Consider the following 22,743-nt stretch of genomic DNA (forward strand, 5'->3'; position numbering starts at 1 on the left):
ATCACACGACCCAATCGGATTGGTTTGTACTGCACCAAACAGACACTCTCGTGCAATCAGAGCACGCGTTCTTAAAGTCAACATGGCGGCGTTGAGGTGAAGGGAATTGTAAATGAACAAAAACCTGATTCATTTACTGCATAAACTGGATTATTTTGTGGTAAGCGTGATTTTAAAAGTAAGAAATAATGAATTTGCATTTTACCATATTTATTTTACACGTTATCTATATACTATATACTATAAATATGTGTTATTTTTGTGAGACGAGATTGGAGATCATGAGTATCACGAGCTGATATCTGACGTTCTCCTGTTATACACAAGGATGTGACTCTAAAATCAGTTTATGCTGTTAATTAATTGATGTTTTGGTTTAGAGTTTAAAAACCAGACAGAATGAAGGTGGTGAATCTGAAGCAGGCTATCCTGCAGGCGTGGAAAGAGCGCTGGAGTGATTATCAATGGGCCATTAACATCAAGAAGAACTGTCCTAAAGGAGCCACATGGGACTACCTCAATCTCGCAGGTCATATCTAAATGTTTCAACTCATATTCACTAGACAAGTCACTGTATCATATTATGCTGTACCCAACCCAGTCTCAGCCATTTGGGAGCAATTGATTTTGAAGACACATGCACATGACATTGTTATAAGCTGTGCATGGTTTATTTGATTAAACATACAATATATCTATCTATCTATCTATCTACGTGTGTGTGTGTGTGTGTGTGTGTGTGTGTGTGTGTGTGTGTGTGTGTGTGTGTGTGTGTGTGTGTGTGTGTAGGTATAGTGGCACTGAAGACTGGAGTAATAATGCTGAAAATTCAGCTTTGCATCAAAGGAATAAAATTTTCCCTGAAAGTACATTTAAATTGAAGCTGTTATTTTAATTAGCAATAATATTTCACAAAATAAATTTTTTTTTCTGTATTTTTGATCAAATAAATACAGCCTTTATGAGCATAAGAAACTTTGTTAAAAAATATTAATAATCTTACTGATCCCACAATGGGTGTGTGTTTGTGCGTATAAATGTGTGTATATATGTATTGTGTATGTATATAATAGTGCTATCAAATGATTAATCACATCCAAAATACCATTTTTCTTTTACATAATATATGTGCATGTACTGTGTATATTTATTATGTATATATTATGTATATATATATATATATATATATATATATATATATATATATATACGCACACATACAGCATATATTTTGAAAAATGTACATGACTTTTTTTTTTTTATATATATACATGCATTTGTATGTATTTCTATATGCATAATGAATATATGCAGTACACGCTTTTATAAAAAAAAAAGCTAATTTTGGAAGCGATTAAGTGATTAGTGTGTGTGTGTGTATGTATATATACATATATAGCTGCAAAAATGTACTCAAATAAATAATATATTCTAATACGAGACCGTTAATTTAAATTGTAATAATATTTCACAAAAATACCGTTTTTACTGTATGTTTAATCAAATAAATCCATGGTGATCATGAAATACTTCTATTAAAAACATAAAAAAAATCTTGATTATTCATACCTTTTTATATACTCATTAACTGCCAGGGGCTCAGAAATATCCAAAATTATTACACCATAAATTATTTCAATGAAACAGAGAAATTTCATAAAGACATGCTAATAATAAAAATAATAAATGTGCTTTTTTCTTTGCTGCCCAAAACCCTGTCAGAACAGAACTGTCGCTGTGTTGGATAACACTCTGTGATACAGTTGTTAACGGTATGATTACTGTTTCTCCTGATACAGAAGCTCTTCTGGAGCAGGCTCTGATTGGCCCATCACCGAACCCTCTAATCCTGTCCTACCTGAAGTATGCCATCAGTTCACAGGTGAAAACAAGTCATATCAGTAGTTTTTTTTTTTTGGGGGGCATGTTCATTATCATCAATATAACTTGACTTATCATTGCTTGTTATTTGTCACATTTGCTCGCATAATAAATGTCTTGCTAATAGTGCATTTCTAAAACACCAGGAATTGTACTCTTGTGCATCACAAAACCACTAGGTGTCAGTGTATGTACGCTACAGGTCCAGCACAACTTTTTGCCATTATATTGATGACATGATATTCTTTCTTCCTCCTGTAGATGGTGTCATATTCCAGTGTACTAACTGCAATCAGCAAGGTTGGTGGTTTTTAATGATTTATTTTTTATTTTAAGCAAAGTTATGCTTGACTGAATTGAAATAACCACACTGTTTTCATTTGTTCACCTACAGTTTGATGATTTTTCACGGGAACTGTGTATCAAATCATTGCTCGAGATCATGGACATGTTCTCCAACCGCATCAGGTGCTCATCCCACAGTCAGCTACATCCATCGTCCTAGAGTCAGTGAGATGCAGTTTTTCTAGAATGCAGGTAATATGTTTTCCCTCTTGTGTTTCTCTCCTGCAGCTGCCATGGTAAGGCAGAGGAGTGTATTGGGCTGTGCCGTGCCATGCTGTGTACCATGGTTTGGCTTCTGCAAGGCTGTGCGTGGTACTGCGAGAGACTACGGGAGTCCGGCGCTCTGCCTGTGTTAGAAAACAGTCTGAGAGCCTGCCTGGAGCGCATGACCAATCTCTTACACAGCACCAAGAACAGAGCCCTGGTGCACATCGCACGCCTGGAGGAACAAGGTATGTGTATTTAAGGATTTGTTTCTATAATAATAATGCCTGACGTATTTACAAAGACTCTGTTGCTTTTATATAATTAATCAGCATTGTTTATAGTTTTAATTCTCCCTGTTTAGTGCACGTTCATTTGTAAACGTATCTTTTGATACTTTGATACTGAAAGCATAAATCAAACAGTATAATACAAATTAAACATTTGTAAACGTATCTTTTGATACCGAAAGCATAAATCAAACAGTATAGGCTGTAGCAGGGGTTCACAAACATTTTTGTTAGTTGAAAAAAAATAGTTAAGTGTCCGCTGAGACTTTTAAGTTAATAAGTAAATAATTGAACAACCAATTTGCATGTTTACAGTTATGTTGGTAAATGGTCACATGACATGCAATTAATTGGATAAAATGTACATTTTGTTGTTGTTTTGAATATTCACATTCTTTTCAGATCCTCTGAGTCATAAATACTCGGTAAACATAAGTGTATATGGATAGTCACAGACACAGAGATATACCTTGAATTTCCTTTAATGTAAAACTTTAACCACTGCTGTCACTGTTGGACAGTGTCACTGCTGTAAAATTAGAAATGTATACAGTAAAATCTCATGTTTCACAATAGTGGCTTTGTGTTATTTTTGTACTGTGGTTTATTTTCTCATTCGGTTTTGAGGCACCCTTGCCACCTCTGTCAGTTGCAACATAATGAGACCATGTGACACGACAGCGCACTGCTGTTTATTGCATAACCACAACTGTCTCTAAGTATTTCAAACAAACTGTGTCCGCATCACAGGATTCAGTAGTTATCTAGTATTCCATTCCTAAAATAACCTTTTAATGTTCTGAATCAGCTTATTAAGCAACGTGACGCAAAAGTCTGACTAATGTTCACAAATCATTTCTTTTAAATGCTCTCTTTCGGGGAATCAAATTACCAATTTGTTTGCATCACCAATTGGAAGTTTTTGTAGGCATAAATATAATTTACCCACATAAATGTATTGTTTATTGAATAAAAATGTTATATTTATGAAATAGTTATGTCACTATAATAATCTGCATATAATGACTATTATATTTATATTTAAACTTCCATGTGTCTTCTTGTCTCATAAGCATCCTGGGCCAATGTAGAGCAAGCTTTGCTGAAGTTGTCAGAAAATCTCAACGCTGTGACCAATCAGACGCTGAAGGAAAATCTTGAAGAGTGCGTTTCATTGGTCAAGAGGTGAGAATCCAGGGCTGCGTTCAGCCCCGACAAAACGTTGCACAACGTTTTTTAAACAGAAACGGTGATGCATTGAACACACTGTTCTGATGACGCAAGAGTTGCAACTATGGCTGCTTAGAAGGCCATTCTTTGTGAAGAATTTTCGGAGCCATCTATTTAGCCTCACATACTGACTTTATTTGTAGTTCATACGGTTTTAATACCCTGTATTTTCTTTCTCATTTTTAGGAAAAGCACATAATTACCATTGTTTATTTCTATACCAAATGTCATACACTTGCATTGAAGCTAAAAATATAAACAACTACATCATTATGTTGATATCCTATATTTTTACAATAAAACTTACGACAAACATGTTTTCTAATATCCTCAGTTGTTGCGTATACCGAGCTGCAACGAACACATTTGTACATTATTTTCCTTGAAGCCATTGTGCGAGTTCACTTTAATACCGCTTGCTTTATATACATGTTGCTGCTGATTGGACTGCAGTTATGACACACCCACCAAACAAGAGAAAACGCATCTCAAACCCCGTTGCACACCGGTGCACACCGTTTCCAGGAAACATGACGTTCAACACGGAAACCGTAGCAAAACGTTGTGCACCGTTTAGAACTTGAACATGCCCCAGAACTCAAGACCCACTATTTGAAGTGCAGTTATGTTAGAGCTGGTCAAAAAAAAAAAAAAAAAAATTATTACTCACAATGTGTTTGCAAAGATGTTGCTACCAATTAAAAAATTAAGCAACGATTTGAAAATCACAATTTGGCCGTTAAGTCATTTGACTAGTTTCACAATGCTTGTGACTCTCTAGGAAGCATAGTCTCACTTTAAGTCATGTATATATTAGGTTATACTCTATATTAGGCAATGTATGTTAATTAATTAATTAATTAATTCAACGTAAGTATTAGTTAGTTAATATAACTACTGTGCAGAAAATAATTGTTTGTAAATTATATATGTAATTAAAGAAATATAAATGCACAAATTATCATTTTAAATGTTAGTACGTATACAATAGTTACAATGTAGCTGGTTTGGAAGGAATATTATGAACCATTATGACAACATACAAAGTTTCTTTTAAACTTTAAAACATTTAAACTTGTTTTAAAAAGAAAACAAAATCATTGAAAGGTATTTTATTAAACTGTGCACTTAGGAAGTTATAGTTAGAAGAGATTTTAACAGAGTCAACCTTTAACCAGCACTACAGAATGCAAAATCGCTCTTGTATAGTATCTCATCTTGTTACTTAGCATAAAAAGAGCCAAGGAACTCACCAATGAATCGGTATTATCAGTGTGTTTGTGACATTCTTTGTGTTTTGGTAGTATTCCTCAGATGTTGAGTCTTCAGAGTGATCCACCGGTCCACACATTGTTCCCTTCAGTCCATGCGTTCATCATGCTGGAGGGAACCATGAACCTCACCGGAGAGACGCAGCCATTAGTAGAGCAGCTCATGATGATGAAGAGGATGCAGGTGACTTCAGACACAAGTGTTTGTACTTCAGATGAAGTGGTGTGTGTGTGTGGTTTTGCCAATGTGTTTTTTCCCCCCTCTCTTTATAGCGTATTCCAACTCCACTGTTTGTGCTGGAGATCTGGAAGGCCTGTTTCACTGGGCTCATTGAATCCCCAGAGGGCAATGAGGAACTGAAATGGACAGCTTTCACCTTTCTAAAGGTGTGTTTGAGTCACCAATCACTCTTGAACTTTGGATTGTAATATTGGATCTGGTAAATATTGGATTTTTCCCTCCAGCAGCGTGTGACACATACAAGGATGCGTTTACTCTATGGAGAGCACAGTTAAGATAGAGCTACATCTTGAGACAGACTCTTTCAAAAGAATGATTCAAAATACTATGAAAATATATAAAAATGTATGCTTTGTACTCAACTATAGCAAAGTCGGTCATGACAAAAATATGTTCATATTTTTTTATGATTTAGACGGCCAGTAAAAAACAGCCTTCAAAGTGTTTTTTATGCAGTCGACAGCAAACTCCACAGTCATTTTAAAAAACATAATTTTTTTGATCAGTGTCTTTCTTAAGAGTCTTCTTTCTTGAATAAGACTACTGTAAGACTGGTCGAATTTTGTAGGCTACAAGTCATTTTTTGGTGCTTTAATAATCAAGAATCACTTTAATAGAAGAACAAGGCTCCTCATCATCATTACATTACATGCGTCATTCACAAACTGTCAAGCTGTTGTTTATGGAGTGTGAACACTGAATAATTGTTATTTTGTTTTTTTGTTTCACGTCCCATTTTCAGATTCCTCAGGTTTTACTAAGGCTGAAGAAGTACCCACAAGGGGAAAAAACACAGGTGCTATAATTTGACTGTTTACCTCCCTTGCACCAACATGGTTTGAGCTATTTTGGTTCCATTTCCAATTTGCTTCGCTCGTGACACTTGTCACCTCATATGACAGCCATCATAATACATCTTTCCACATCCTCCAAAATATTAATTACTCCATCTGACCTTCCCGTCTTTGTATGTTTGTCAGGATTTTATGGAGGATGTGAATGTGGCATTTGATTATCTTCTGAATCTCACCCCACTTCTGGATAAAGCTGACCAGAGATGCAAGTATGTCAACAGCACCTGTATCAATTATGATTGGCTGTGTGCTGAACCACAGGAAGTTAGAATAATGATCTGTATGCACAAAAATGTATTTTATTTAAAAAGACTAACAGTGAACTCAGACTATTTATCAATACTATAGTGTTAGCTCAACTGGTATGACATGTTATAACGCTGTTGTTGTTTGTGTGTGTGTGTGTGTGTGTGTGTAGCTGTGATTGCTTGAGTCTGTTACTGCAGGAGTGTAATAAACTTGGCCTCCTGTCTGAGACAAACACCGCCAGTCTTACTGCAAAACGGTACGGTCAATATTTTATCCTTATTTTTAGCATAAACATGTTCTATAAACATGTCTCTCTGTTCCATACATTTTTATTTCTTCAGGAGTGAGGACAGAGAGCATGCACCCAGACTGAAGACAGCGGAGAACGCCAATATTCAGCCCAACCCAGGCCTCATCCTGAGAGCAGAACCAACTGTCACCAACATCCTCAAGGTTCTCATCTGGTTTGATTTTCTTTGTAGGGCTGTTGATTTATTAAGTAAAAAAAAAGAAAAAAATTTTAGTAATGAAAAAATAATGTTACAATTATAATGCATTTAATGCACCTGCCCTACCCCTGTTTTATGTAGGTCATCTTACTTTTTTATACAGTTGATTGGTATTGAACAACATGTAGCCTATAGAATGCAGTTATATACCCCTCAAATTCATTATATTGTTGGAAAAATGCCCTGTATGAGTTTTTGTCTCATGTCTATGATGTAGTTAGCATGTATTTTAGTCATTTTAAGTAATATAGTAAACTAATGTTATAAAACAGAACCTCATTGTAAAGTGTTACCAGTTAGTCACTGGTTTCCTTCATTTCTGGTTATCTAGACAGTGGACGCGGATCATTCTAAGTCTCCTGATGGACTGCTGGGAGTTTTGGGTCACATGCTCTCAGGAAAGAGTCTTGATTTGCTACTGGCTGCTGCCGCAGCGACTGGAAAACTCAAGTCTTTTGCTCGCAAATTCATCAAGTAAGACAATATGAATAAGACTGGATCCATTGCATCAGAATCAGTTTATATATTTAACCCAAATAAATACATGAACACAGTGTCTAGGAGATGTATATATCTATATCTGCGGTTCTCTTCCAGGCTGAACGAGTTTCCAAAACACATCAGTGGAGAAGGATGTAAGCCATGTGCTTTATTTTGCAATGATTACATGCAGCCTGTTAAAAAATAACTTTTTTAGATGGGTGTTAGGCTAATATGTTAGGCTAGATGAAATTAAAGGACACCTCTAATGGTCCTCTTTGTGTATCTTTTTTTTTATTTTTATTGATAACGGAAATATCAATGTACTCTGTTTAGTTTTGATTTTTGAGTTTTGAAGTATTGAGTTTTGTTACCACATCTGCCGTGTGAACTTCTGTTATTTTTAGCTTTAGTGTGTGAGAAGTGTGAAGATTTAGTCACCCATGGAATCTGAGAGCAATTTAATTTGTAACGTATTTTCTAGCGAAATCTGCGTCAATACGAGCTCTACTGTTCGACATTTCCTTCCTCATGCTGTGTCATGTCGTGCAGACTTATGGGTCAGAGGTCAGTTTCCACACAAACATTTTTATTTTAAAGAGCAAGTGTTTGAGATGAAGTCTGAATGGATGTAACTTACAATCTTATAAAATTATGTAACATTCTTATTTCATAATCACATCCTGCAATGACTGATCACATCATTCACCAATCTTGTCCAGGTGATTCTTTCGGACCCCAGCCCATCGGGCGAGACCCCCTTCTTTGAGACGTGGTTGCAGACATGCATGCCAGAGGAAGGGAAGACCCTGAATCCAGACCACCCTTGCTTCAGACCTGAGTCTGGGAAGGTGGAGAGTCTGGTGGCCCTGCTTAATTCTTCCTCTGAGATGAAGCTTGTGTAAGTGCTGCTTCATATCAGCTACCTTAACCAATCACACCTGTCACATGAACATGTTCATGAAACATTGATTTCTACAGTATAGCATCCTCTAGAGTGATGTTAGACTTGGTTAGTTCAGTTCATTTCTGTAAATTGGTTTAAATAGTTTAAGAATCACTGGTAACACTTTAGCATGTATTAATCTTAATTGATGTTCATTTAATTTAATATTTACTAATGCATTATTCAAATCAAAATTTGTGCTTGTTAACATTAGTTAATGCACTGTGAATAAGCATGAACTAACAAGGAATAACTGTATTTTCATTAACTAACATTAACAAAGATGAATAAATACAGTAATACATGTATTGTTAATTGTTTGTTCATGTTAATTAACTAACGGACCATTATTCTAAAGTGTTACTGAATCATTTTTTGTGCCATCACTCAAAAATATTTCCATACATTCCTCCGTACATCAGCAACTGCATGCAGGGGCGTCGCACCCGTGGGGGATGTGGGGGTTTTAACACCCACACTTTTCCCGGTGAGAGGGTTCGACACCCGCACATTTTCTGCAGTTTTTCCGCAGTTTTGCACAAACGCCTTACTACAGTCGTTCCTCCGTTTCTCTGACCTCTCTGTGTCTGCGCTCGCCGCGGCTGCCTCCTCCCCCCTTCCTTTCAAACTTGACACCGGCTTGAGTGTGATCGGCTGATGATTGGCTGTTCTGCCTTAAGTCCCGCCTCTCTTGGGGTGTTATCGGTCAGCTCGTGCTGAGGAGGCGGGAACTTATGGTTATTTACATCTCCCTTTTCCAGGTACTTTGAATGAGTGTTTATGCTTTAGAGGTTTTTAAATAAGCTTGATATGTGTTTGGGAAGATGTTCTGTTAATCGTTTTGTTGACATGTCGAGTGTTTTCGGTATTATATTTCGTTTTTTAGACTAATGCTAATTGCTATTATTGGGATATTGTTTGCATACCTGTTGAAGAACTATGAAATTAAAGTGTATATTATTTTAATGTTCAAAAACAGTAAATTGTTACATTATACCACCAGAGAAAAAGCTTTGTGTGGGCGTTTTTTTCTCTCCTTTTCTGATTTTGCGTTTTTTTCTTCCCTTTTCTGATTTTTTTTTTTTTTTTTTAATGTAGGATTATTTTTTTCCCAGCCAAACGCTGCAAGCCGGAAATCCCGCACAGTGCCAGAGAACTTTAAGCCCTGCATTTTGTACCCCTCTGTCAATGTGTTCATCATTTTTATTGTTTATAAACAAACCACATCCATCCCCCACACTTTTGAAAAGCTTGCTACGCCCCTGACTGCATGCAATTATATACATCGATGTAAGAAGGCATACAGGTCTGGGCTGGTGCGGGGTGCATTAAAAGCATTGATAATTTGAATGCATTATTTATTTCTTTTCTTAATTTCACCAAATTAACTTTCAATATAGGTTAAATCGACAGCACTGAGAAATGTGTCAAAGAAGTCTTCATTAATATTTATGTTAGTAAAACTAATTTTTTATAAATATGTTGTCTTGAAATGACATAACTGCTTAAATACCATATAACATGCAAGGTAGTATAGAATTTAAGTATTTCATTGAAAAAAATGTCTACAAAGCTGTAATTTAAGCCTACTTTGACACGCATTCCTACCAAATTTGACCTAGAACCTAAAAAAAAAAAAAACGAATTGATAAAGAATTTGAATATACAGACCCGGGACAGGGAAATCAAATTCAAATTAATTGTTGATGAAGAGTTTTGTGTGGAGTCAAATGAGCTAAGGTTTATGAATTTATTAAAAATATTTTCTGTTTTAAAGGGATAGTTCACCCAAAAAGGAACATTTTGTCATCATTTACTCATTTACCCCTTGTGTCTTTCCAAACCTTTTCTTTCTTATGTTGAACATTGAAAGAAGATATTTTGAAGAATGCTGGCAATCAAAAAGTTGATGGTCCCCATTGACTTCCATAGTATTTCTTTCCCTACTATGGAAGTAAATGGGGACCAACAACAGTTTAATTCTTCAAAATATCTTCTTTCAATGTTCAACATAAGAAAGAAACTGATCCAGGTTTGGAATGACATGGCTGTAAGTACATGATGACAACATTTTCCTTTTTGGATGAACTGATCCTTTAAGGACCTGTTAGTCAAACATGTGCTCTCTCTTCAGTCAGATGAAATGGCATGAAATATGTCTCAGCACACCTGCAGCTATACTGGAGGTTCTGAATGCATGGGAGAACGGAGTTTTATCAGTGGAGGCTGTTCAGGTAAGGAGTTTCATAAGGAGTTTCATTTCTAAATGCAATAAGGCATTTATTGTCATTGAGTCATGTGACAAAAAGGGAAAATCGTAGTTTGAACATATTGTAGGAATAGTAGTTTCCTTTGTATTATCTGTCATTAAAGAAGTCTCTTTCTGTGAGTATAGAAGATCACCGATAACATCAAAGGGAAGGTGTGCAGTATGGCCATCTGTGCCGTGGCATGGCTGGTGGCGCACGTTCGGATGCTGGGTTTGGATGAGAGAGAAAAACCTCAGACTATGATTCGTCAGCTCATGACCCCTATGTCAGGAGAAAACACTTTGCAGTTCTACCATGAGCGGTAAGGATTTTCTACACACACCAGGCCACATTCCCACATCATGAGTTTGATTTGCTAGTTGTCATGATTGATTGGGGTTCAAATTAAACTCTGCAGATCTTGGTCCTCCCAGAAAATCCCTGAATATCTTTGAAAGACTGTTATCTGCCTCTCTCTCTCTCTCTCACTATGTCCAGTGTGGTGATCATGAGCTCTATCCTGGAGCGCATGTGTGCTGATGTATTTCAGCAGACGGGACTCTCCCTGCGACCAGCAGTCGAGGGTCAGGAGCCCATTCCCTACCGGAACCTTCTCCCAGCACGTCTGCCCATCCGCCAGGCTCTGCAGACTCAATTTAGGGAGGTTCTGGAGAAGGGCTGGGTGGACTCTCATGCATTCCATCTCTTTGAGAACCTACTACATATGGGAGGAGTGTTCTGGTTTACTAACAACCTGGTAAAGGTAAATGTGTCTAGGTTTGCGCTACTACAGATTATGATTACTGGATCTGTTATCAGATTTGATTGTGTGTTTCTGTTGTAGGAGCTCCTGAAGGAGACCCGCAAGGAGTGGGCGTCTCGTGTGGTTGAGTTGTTGTATAGTATCTTCTGCCTGGACACCCAACAGATCACCCTCACCCTGCTGGGTCACATTCTGCCACGTCTCCTCACTGACCCTGCCCACTGGCACAGCCTGGCAGACCCTCCAGGGAGAGCCCTTGCAAAGTATGAGCTTTTTATTGCATTCTTGCCTTATTAGTTCTCACAGTTGGTCACAATTTGTGGGCTTCTGCTCCTCCATTCGCCTTTGAGGACTGACCAAAGGTTCTCTATAGGATTGAAATCCAGGGAGTTGCCTGGCCATGGATCAAAGATTTCAATGTGATGGTCCTCGTGCCACTTCTTTACCACTCTTGCTTTGTGATATGGTTAGGGGTGCTCCGATCACGATCGGCCCATCGTTAATGCGCATCTCGTCAGTAAAGCCGGTTTTCTAATCAGCGGTTAATTCCATCAGGTGCGTGATTTCACATAGAGCAGCTGTTACTACACAGAGCCGTTGTTAACTGAGAAGATGCGCCAAAAAACGCTGAAAATTAACGTGATTTGCGCATCTTCTCTATTAACAACGGCTCTGTGTAGTAACAGCAGCTCTATGTGAAATCACGCACCTGATGGAATTAACAGCTGATTAGAGAACCGGCTTTACTGACGAGATGCGCATAACGATCGGCCGATCGTGATCGGAGCACCCCTAGATATGGTGCTCCATCATGCTGAAAAATGTACGGATGATCACCAAATTGTTTATGGATGCATTGGAAGAAGTCGCTCAAACAGGACGTTTTGATACCATTCATAATTCAAAGCAACCACACACATGGATGGTCTCAGGATGCTTCACTGTTGGCAAAACATGGGACTCATGGTAGCATTCACCTATTCTTCTCAAAACAATACATTTTCCAGATGTCCCAAATAGTCGGAAGGGAGCTTCATAAGAGAAAATATGCTCTCCAATCCTTGAACTTCCTGCAGAATTTCAGTCTGTCCTTGATGTGTTTCTTGGAGAGAAGTGGCTTCTTTGATGCCCTTCTTGACACTAGGCTGTTGTTCAAATGTCTTGGCCTCAATATGCATGCAGATGCTCTCACACCAGCCTGCTGCCATTCCCGAGCAAGCTCTGCACTGCTGGTGACATGATTCTGTAGCTAACCCCTCAGGAAGAGACGGTCCTGGCACTTGCTGGACACTCTGGGACGTCCTGAACACTTCTTCACTGCAGGCAAAAATCTCTCTTTGAAGTTCTTGATGATCTGGTAAATGGATCTTTCAGTTGCAATATACTTTGTAGCAATTTCCTTGTATGTGTGGCTATTTTGATGCAAAGAGATGATGGCTGCACACGTTTCTCTGGAGGTAACCATTGCTAACAAGAACACAATGATTAGAAGCACTTCTTCCCACTTTTTATAGCAATCGGTCTGCTCTTACAATCAAATTAGTATTAGTACAATCTCATTCACACTTTAACATGCGCTGCTGATATAAGTCAATGTGAGCTGGTCATTTTGTATCAAGATCAAAAGACGGTAATTTATTTATATATATAATTTTCTTTTTTTTTTCTTTCTTTTTTTTTACAATTAATCTTTTAGCAATTATTTATGCATTTGATCACTCTGCACAATAATCTAGTAACAATGTGAATAAACACCACAACAGCTTAGGCAGCAAAACACATTAATGTCACTGCTAAAACTTTTGGCCATAATTATGGTCGCACAAAAAAAAAAAAAAAAAAAATCATCCATAGGTGAAGTCATGCAGTCATGACTAAAAGATCTTTGACGGCTAGTCTGTGGTAATGCAGTACATCAGGCAGGACATCGAAATGCTCGCCTATCATTCATCAACCTCAAATATGGTCTTCATCTGAAATATGTAAGTATTAGCAACTTTACATGGTCGCTCAATCTTATGTAATCAAATATGTGCTGTTCAGAGGGTGAATCTGGGCGGAGTGTGGAACTGAACAGTAGCGCTTGCTGCATGCCAGCTAGAGGCAATTAAAATGCTCCGTAATTTTTGGTCATACAGATAAATGTAATGCATCTTTTGAATCTGCAAGGACTCCATTTAATTGTGTGAACACAATACCGTGCTTTTGTAAAATAATGAAAGCAAACAGGATGCGCTTTTTGCAGTCTGCCTTACAGATGTTAAAAATATACCTACAGTATTGTTCAAAATAATAGCAGTACAATGTGACTAACCAGAATAATCAAGGTTTTTCGTATATTTTTTTATTGCTACGTGGCAAACAAGTTACCAGTAGGTTCAGTAGATTCTCAGAAAACAAATGAGACCCAGCATTCATGATATGCACGCTCTTAAGGCTGTGCAATTGGGCAATTAGTTGAATTAGTTGAAAGGGGTGTGTTCAAAAAAATAGCAGTGTGGCATTCAATCACTGAGGTCATCAATTTTGTGAAGAAACAGGTGTGAATCAGGTGGCCCCTATTTAAGGATGAAGCCAACACTTGTTGAACATGCATTTGAAAGCTGAGGAAAATGGGTCGTTCAAGACATTGTTCAGAAGAACAGCGTACTTTGATTAAAAAGTTGATTAGAGAGGGGAAAACCTATAAAGAGGTGCAAAAAATGATAGGCTGTTCAGCTAAAATGATCTCCAATGCCTTAAAATGGAGAGCAAAACCAGAGAGACGTGGAAGAAAACGGAAGACAACCATCAAACTGGATAGAAGAATAACCAGAATGGCAAAGGCTCAGCCAATGATCACCTCCAGGATGATCAAAGACAGTCTGGAGTTACCTGTAAGTACTGTGACAGTTAGAAGACGTCTGTGTGAAGCTAATCTATTTTCAAGAATCCCCCGCAAAGTCCCTCTGTTAAAAAAAAGGCATGTGCAGAAGAGGTTACAATTTGCCAAAGAACACATCAACTGGCCTAAAGAGAAATGGAGGAACATTTTGTGGACTGATGAGAGTAAAATGGTTCTTTTTGGGTCCAAGGGCCACAGGCAGTTTGTGAGACGACCCCCAAACTCTGAATTCAAGCCACAGTACACAGTGAAGACAGTGAAGCATGGAGGTGCAAGCATCATGATATGGGCATGTTTCTCCTACTATGGTGTTGGGCCTATTTATCGCATACCAGGGATCATGGATCAGTTTCCTTATGTTAAAATACTTGAAGACGTCATGTTGCCCTATGCTGAAGAGGACATGCCCTTGAAATGGTTGTTTCAACAAGACAATGACCCAAAACACACTAGTAAACGGGCAAAGTCTTGGTTCCAAACCAAGAAAATTAATGTTATGGAGTGGCCAGCCCAATCTCCAGACCTTAATCCAATTGAGAACTTGTGGGGTGATATCAAAAATGCTGTTTCTGAAGCAAAACCAAGAAATGTGAATGAATTGTGGAATGTTGTTAAAGAATCATGGAGTGGAATAACAGCTGAGAGGTGCCACAAGTTGGTTGACTCCATGCCACACAGATGTCAAGCAGTTTTAAAAAACTGTGGTCATACAACTAAATATTAGTTTAGTGATTCACAGGATTGCTAAATCCCAGAAAAAAAAAATGTTTGTACAAAATAGTTTTGAGTTTGTACAGTCAAAGGTAGACACTGCTATTTTTTTGAACACACCCCTTTCAACTAATTGCCCAATTGCACAGCCTGAAGAGCGTGCATATCATGAATGCTGGGTCTTGTTTGTTTTCTGACAATCTACTGAACCTACTGGTAACTTGTTTGCCACGTAGCAATAAAAAATATACTAAAAACCTTGATTATTCTGGTTAGTCACATTGTACTGCTATTATTTTGAACAATACTGTATATAGAGTGGAATGTCTACTTTTCAAGTGAAACAATTCAAATGGAAAACAAATTCTCAGATTATGTAATCCATATGAAACATTCGTACAAGCACATCATACTACGGAGATGACAAGTCAGTGTCGACGACTTCATATCTGAAGCTGAAAACAAAGAAAGCACTAGTTTATCAAATTATTAAAATATTAATGCGGTCTACCTACTGTTTTTCACTGACACATTCATAAGCGTTCCTTCTGCTGTGGCAAGCTTTATGCAATGTACTTGAGCGTTTATTAGGCTATGTAGGTGATTAAAGGCTCAATTATAATGATTTAGATGGTTTGTTAATAAACGTGTGTTTAATCAACTAATGCTTCAAATGAACATCTAATAGTTGTACCAGAAAAATCCTTAGTCGAGGAAAGCCCTAGTCATTAGTGTCCCATCTTTCACAATATCCTCTATCACAATGACGTCTGTGTCCCTCTATAGTTGACCCCTATTATTGACACCACAGGAAAGTCCACATTGTCATGTACTTGAGTTAATATGGAAAGACAGATGGAGCCCTCACAATCTGTTTAAATACTTTCATTGGTTTTGCATTTGCAGGTCAGTAGTTTTTCTCAGAAAGAATTGTTTCATAAATGAATGGTGAATTTATGTACTGTATGAATGAACCCCAGTCCTTTATTCCCATTTCTCTTTTTCTTGCTTTCTTTGATCCACTTCCTCCTTTTTTCAGTCTGTGATTATAAGCGAACATCCGTTTTGATATACATTGAGTTGTCAGCCTTTTTTCGTCTTGGTTTCTCTTTCCATTTTTTTTCTGTAAATTTAGTTCGAGTAAGTTAAATCAATGTATTACAGGAGGTCAAATATGCTTGATATAAATCTCCTGTCATCTCGCAGGTTTTCCACCTGCTTTAATGCAGTGAGACCAAATGTTAATGTCTGTTGTCAATGTTTCACAGTACACTATTATGTAGCTAACAAACAGGAACTTAAAGCCACAAGGCTATTTTAATTTCACAAGGTTTTTATACAAAAAAAAAAAAAATGTGTGTGTTTATATATATATATATATATATATTATATTATATGATAATGTGTTTGTATATGTGTGTTATAGGTTGTCAGTATGGTGTGCTCTTAGTTCTTACTCATCTCACCATAAGGGTCAAGCATCAGCACAACAGCGCAAGAGACAACGCGAGGATATAGAGGTCAGTCCCACTGTTTCTCTCACAGCTTTTGTTAACTGTCATTCTTTGTGTTCTCACACATAGTCGCATACTTAACACACGCATGTCTTGCCCATTAAGCATGCAATTCTTAAAACCTAAGCATGGGTGTTATTAGTAATTAATACACTCTTCTTCTTTTGGTTGTAGGATTACACCAGCCTGTTTCCTTTAGACGACACACAACCATCTAAACTGTTGCGTCTGCTCAGCTCCAATGAGGATGAGACTGTCATGCTGTCCAGTCCAGGTCATTTCCTGCCTGCCCCCACCTGCCACAAGCTGCACAAAAACATTTGAATGCAATTTTTATACATGTTTTTTTTTTTTTTTTATCTATTAGTCAATCTAGAAACTGTTAACCAAAACTGCATATACAGCAAAAATCCCCACAAAAATGCAACATAGCTTGCGATAGTTTTGTGCTTCCTGTGGCAGTATCACTCAATATGCCAGTTAGACAAGATTTAAAAAATACTCATATAGGCTAATTTACCAAAGACACTTATATCCTGTAGATGTATAGTCTGACATATTAAGTAATTGTCAGGAGAAAAGACATTTATTTAGACTACAGAATTTAAGTTTTTTGAGTGTATCATATTTGATGCATCAGCCTTTTGTGTCTCTTATAGTATGATATAGGAGAATATGTAAATAATATTTGAGGAGGCTAAAAAGCATTTATAAGATTATAACACACTACTTACAATGTGTATTAACATCTTTTGTCACACTATCTCCTAATTGTATAACTTAGTAACATGATTTTTAAATGCGTATCTTATGATCAAAGCTTTGTAGTTTTTATTGTTGGAGGCAAAACATATAATACAATGAAATACAGTGATGATTGAGAAAACAAACTACCAACATTTCTCAAAAGCACTGTGTATCACATTTGATTTTTCTAAATGATGATGTATAGATAACCAAGTAAACCTAAGTTGCTTCTGTCCATCATGAAGTGTTACCAGCAATATGCTTATTTTATAAAAATCATTAAATATTTCACTGCATAAAGACATGTACCATGACCTGAAGGTGGACATTTTTGCAATTTTATATTAAACTTTGTATTACTTACTAAAAAATCAGTCACACAGAAGGCATGTAGTAGAGTGTGAACAGGTTTTTCAGCAGAGTTTTGATCACGTTGCTAACTTAGAAGCCTTAGAATTGTGTGTAGCAAATATTATTCTGTAGGCTATAGAATTGTCGGTGTAGAATGAACAATGGATGTGGGGCATCTGATGTATTTCATGTGGAACCATCCTAAAAACCATTTCCAAACAATATTTTATTCATAAATTATATTTGTGGATGTGTAGACAGAAAATGGAGGTGGAGAAATAAGTTAAAGCGGTATTGTTATAAGCAGTGTCTGGAAGCAAGGACTATTTAGTCACTTTCACTGAAAAAAAGAAGAGCCGGAAGCGAAAGTGTTGATTTTATTAATGCAGTCAACCGAGAAAGGGAAGTTAGCAGTTATTTGATTAAGTGAAATCTGCTTCAGTAGCTAAAGTTACAGCACACATTTCCTTTTTTTTTTTATATATACATAAAAATATATACAATTTTATATTACATTTAGGTCAATAAGAACTGACCAACTCATCTTATCTTTTCTAGGTGACCGTTCCATGAGCAGTTCACTGTCTGCCTCTCAGCTTCACACCGTCAACATGAGAGACCCTCTCAACAGAGTGCTAGGTTTGTGCTGCATCTCTGCTGATCATGTAGTGCCAGCTGATGGATTAATAACATTACCATCTGGTACCATATTTGTACCACCACCATACTGCTTATTTACAAGTCGTGCCGTTAAAGTCAAAGAAGATTCTTGTCTTTTTTTCTTTCTAGCAAATCTGTTCCTGTTGATTTCCTCTCTTGTGGGGTCTAAGACAGCAGGTCCTCACACACAGTTTGTTCAGAGCTTTATCGAGGAGTGTGTGGAGTGCTCAGAGCAAGGTAGCCGGGGCAGCATCTTACAATTTATGCCCTTTACCATGGTGAGAGAATCATCTTGTATGCATACACAACACATATTTATATACATGCAGTATTCTAGAAGGACTGCACAATTAATCACAATTTTAGCTTCTCTTGATTAAATAAGCATGGTCATCTGATCACCTGAACAACCTCCTGTTATTCATTTTTGACATTTACGTTATCTTGCATTGGTAACATGAATCCACAGGCTTTCATGCTTGGTGTACACTGTGCACTGAAAGAAAAAAAAAGTACCGATGATCTGAAAATGCTGACAAACATGTACTGTTCCAGCCAAAATGATTTAACTTCCTGTCAAGGAAGACATCCTGCCAAACATTGTGTTGTCATGAACTAAACTTTACAAAAACATTTAAACTAACGCTTTACTAAATCATTATAGGAAGTTTAATGATACACATTTCAGTGGTCCTTGGTAAAGTTGATGAAAAATTTAAAAAACCTCAGTTCTCACTGTTAACTAGTTGCATATTACTAACAAATTGGCTGTTTATTAGTAAAAACCAGATTCCAAAAAAGTTGGGACATTGTACAAAATTGTGAGTAAAAAAGTAATGTAATAATTTACAAATCTCATAAACTTATATTTTATTCACAATGGAATATTGATAACATATCAAATGTTGAAAGTGAGACATTTTGAAATCTCATGCCAAATAGTGGCTCATTTTGGATTTCATGAGAGCTACACATTCCAAAAAAGTTGGGACCGGTAGCAATAAGAGGCCGGAAAAGTTAAACGTACATATATGGAACAGTCGAAGGATCAATTTGCAACTTATTAGGTCAATTGGCAACATGATTGGGTATAAAAAGAGCTTCTCAGAGTGGCAGCGTCTCTCAGAAGTCAAGATGGGCAGAGGATCACCAATTCCCCCAATGCTGCGGCGAAAAATTGTGGAGCAATATCAGAAAGGAGTTTTTCAGAGAAAGATTGCAACGAGTTTGAAGTTATCATCATCTGCATTCATCCAAAGATTCAGAGAATCTGGAACAATCTCTGTGCGTAAGGGTCAAGTTGGAAAACCATACTGGATACCAGTGATCTTTGGGTCCTTAGGTGGCACTGCATCACATACAGGAATGCTACTGTAATTGAAATCACAACATGGGCTCAGGAATACTTCCAGAAAACATTGTCTGTGAACACAATCCACCATGCCTTTGTGAACTCTATAGGTCAAAAAAGAAGCCTAATCTAAACATGATCCAGAAGCGCAGGCGTTTTCTCTGGGCCAAGGCTCATTTAAAATGGACTGTGGCAAAGTGGAAAACCGTTCTGTGGTCAGGCAAATCAAAATTTGAAGTTCTTTTTGGAAAACTGGGACGCCATGTCAAGGAAGACCTAAGACCGTTGAGCAACTATAAGCATGTATTAGACAAGAATGGGACAACATTCCTATTCCTAAACTTGAGCAACATGTCTCCTCAGTCCCCGGACGTTTGCAGACTGTTATAAAAAGAAGCGAGGATGCCAAACAATGGTAAACATGGCCTTGTCCCAATTTTTTTGAGATGTGTTGATGCCATGAAATTTTAAATCAACATTTTTTCCTTTAAATTATACATTTTCTCAGTTTAAACATTTGATAGGTCATCTATTTTGTATTCTGAATAAAATATTGAAATTTGAAACTTCCACATCATTGCATTGCATATTAATGCCCTATTCTGCATGATCATATTTTTAGATCCCTTAAACCTACCCCTAAACTTAACAACTACCATACTATTAACTATTAATATCCAGCAAATTAGGAGTTTGAGGCAGAAATAACAGTTAATATTTAGTAGGGCCGGGACTCGATTAAAAAAAATAATCGAATTAATTAGAGGCTTTGTAATTAATTAATCGAAATTAATCGCATTTTAATCGCATATAAATATTTGACCTGAGAACAGTGAGAAGTAATTTTTTTTCACATGGATTTATAGTATACCATTGAATAATGACTGAATACATAAGCTTAAGCAACAAAATATTGTTTATTTTTGTTCAACCAAGCCATGAAGTGTAGCAATAGCATATTTAGAAACAATTTAGAAATAGTACATTTCAGAAATTCAGGAAGCTTATAGGTGCTGGAACCTTCTGTAAAGTGTTTTTTTTTTTTTTTTTTTTTAAGTAAAACACAAAACTGTCAATTACATTCAGAACATTGGAAACACTGACTATTAGAAAACATCTCTCTGTTGCTTCAGAGGCCATAACATACTCAAGTCCAACTCTTAATAACCTTGGCCAAAACAATAAAGAGTTCAACATAAACTGTTGCACCAACAAAATAATACATAGTTCAACATAAAGTGTAAAGTCCACGCTAGCTGCTATATGTTTTGCGTTGAGGTGATACTTGAGGCTCGATGTGCTGCGCCTGCGGTGATATGCGAACGCTAGTTGGGGCTCCAGTATAATCGGTCCGCCGAAACGCGTCCAGTGAGAAACGTTCCGCGGTGCAAAAATAAGTTATTAAAAATGCGGGAATTTTTTTTTCTGTAATTAATTAATCTTAGTTAACGCGTTATTTTTTTGTGTAATTAATTAATCTCAATTAACGCGTTAAAGTCCCGGGCCCTAATATTTAGTTAATAGTATGAGTTGGAACCTAAAGTAAAGTGATAAAGTAAAAAAAAAACAAAAAAAAACACACATTCACTCAGATCACTCATAATCTTTTGTTTTAATGAGATTTATATCTGGAAACTGAACAGGCCACTCAAGAACAATCTCTCAACCAAGCTTCAGTAAATTGCTTGCCCTGCTGGAAATTCCTGTGATCATCAGCTTCAGTCTCTGTACAAAAGACATTTCAGTCTTTGAGAAAATGGCCTAATACTTCAGAGAATCCTTGATGTCCTTAATATAGTCAACACTTCCACTTACTGCACCAGCCAAGTACTCCCATAATGAAACTGGTCTCAGATTGTCAAGAGTGAAAAACATCAGATATTTTGGGAAAACTGTTGTGTTCGCGCAAAATAGGCTTATCTTTTTGGGGAATCAGCACCTCAAAAATTTGTAAGAAACAAGTATTGGATTTCCTTCAGCAAATAAGATTCAGGGAGGCGCACAATGATCTTAATTATCAGTTTAACTATTAACATGCCAGCCCAAAATTGTAGAGTGAAAAGTGTTTCATGAAATACTTTGTCTTCACAGATTTCAGAACTGGTGAAGCTTCAGGCACTGGCAAAACCCAAAACTGTGCTGTCCATCACAGACCTGAGCCTTCCACTGGGCCGGAGAATGGCAGCTAAAGCCATCGCTGCTCTGTAGAGGACATTCACTCCAACGCGCCTCGAAGATGATGTGGTTTTGGTAGGTGTACGACAAAGGAAACCGCTTCATCTTCCCTCCCCAGGAGAGAAGACTTTTTTTTTCCCTCATTCTTAACATAGGATTCCTGTAACTGCTGGTGGGTTTCACATCTGACGTCTCAAGTACAGCTCAGTGTTAGTTCTGATTTGACATACGTGGGCATGCCTGTGAACTGAAACAGTCACTGACTGCTGACTGCTCACATTAATTTGACATTTATTTCCATCGATCATAAGTAAACAAAGTCAGATTTCGGCATGTTTGTTTTTTTATATACACATTATCAAAGGTCATGTAGTATTGCGTGTTCACAACTTTTTTGTGTGTTTTTATAAACGATGCCTGTGATTTGAATTTCCTACAAAATATAAAACCCCATTATTGTATATTTTTACTAAAATGCTAATAAAATGGTAATGTTGCAGATCTGCCATTTCTTCTGTTAGAAGTTCTTCATAAGGTGTATTTTACGCCTGTCAACAAGCATGAGCAAAAGTGTTTGTTCAGCAGTGGTTACAAATTAAATTTCCACTGAAGTCAGAATAATTTTTGGTTTCACACTCTAAAATATCTTTACCATTAGATATTATCTACGTACATAGGAAAAACTATTGGGGGTGTATTTTACCATTAGTTGGCCACCCTTTCTCAAACTGTTCTTTATTTGATGAGAATGAGATTTACAAAATGTAGCACTTTAGTATAGGGACCAATCCTCGTTATTAACTATTTGCTTATTAGCATTTCTATTATTGAAATATCG

At 37.0% G+C, this 22,743-nt stretch overlaps 1 protein-coding gene across 1 annotated transcript; it reads left to right on the forward strand.

Moving 5' to 3' along the window:
- On the forward strand, positions 1-22,404 carry med24 (mediator complex subunit 24). Its single transcript, XM_052570297.1, has 26 exons — positions 1-160; positions 381-529; positions 1,800-1,882; positions 2,143-2,181; positions 2,276-2,349; positions 2,455-2,678; positions 3,794-3,905; positions 5,255-5,405; positions 5,495-5,608; positions 6,205-6,258; positions 6,443-6,525; positions 6,735-6,821; positions 6,907-7,018; positions 7,406-7,548; positions 7,672-7,709; positions 8,039-8,121; positions 8,277-8,455; positions 10,635-10,734; positions 10,896-11,071; positions 11,248-11,512; positions 11,594-11,775; positions 16,534-16,627; positions 16,796-16,895; positions 18,278-18,358; positions 18,509-18,657; positions 21,822-22,404. Exons 2-26 carry the CDS (start codon positions 400-402, stop codon positions 21,936-21,938), a joined length of 2,970 nt encoding a protein of 989 aa, XP_052426257.1. The 5' UTR covers positions 1-160; positions 381-399; the 3' UTR covers positions 21,939-22,404.
- The last annotated feature ends 339 nt before the right edge of the window (positions 22,405-22,743 follow it).

The sequence above is a fragment of the Carassius gibelio genome, chromosome B12 (assembly GCF_023724105.1).
Source record: "Carassius gibelio isolate Cgi1373 ecotype wild population from Czech Republic chromosome B12, carGib1.2-hapl.c, whole genome shotgun sequence".
NCBI classification, from domain to species: domain Eukaryota; kingdom Metazoa; phylum Chordata; class Actinopteri; order Cypriniformes; family Cyprinidae; genus Carassius; species Carassius gibelio.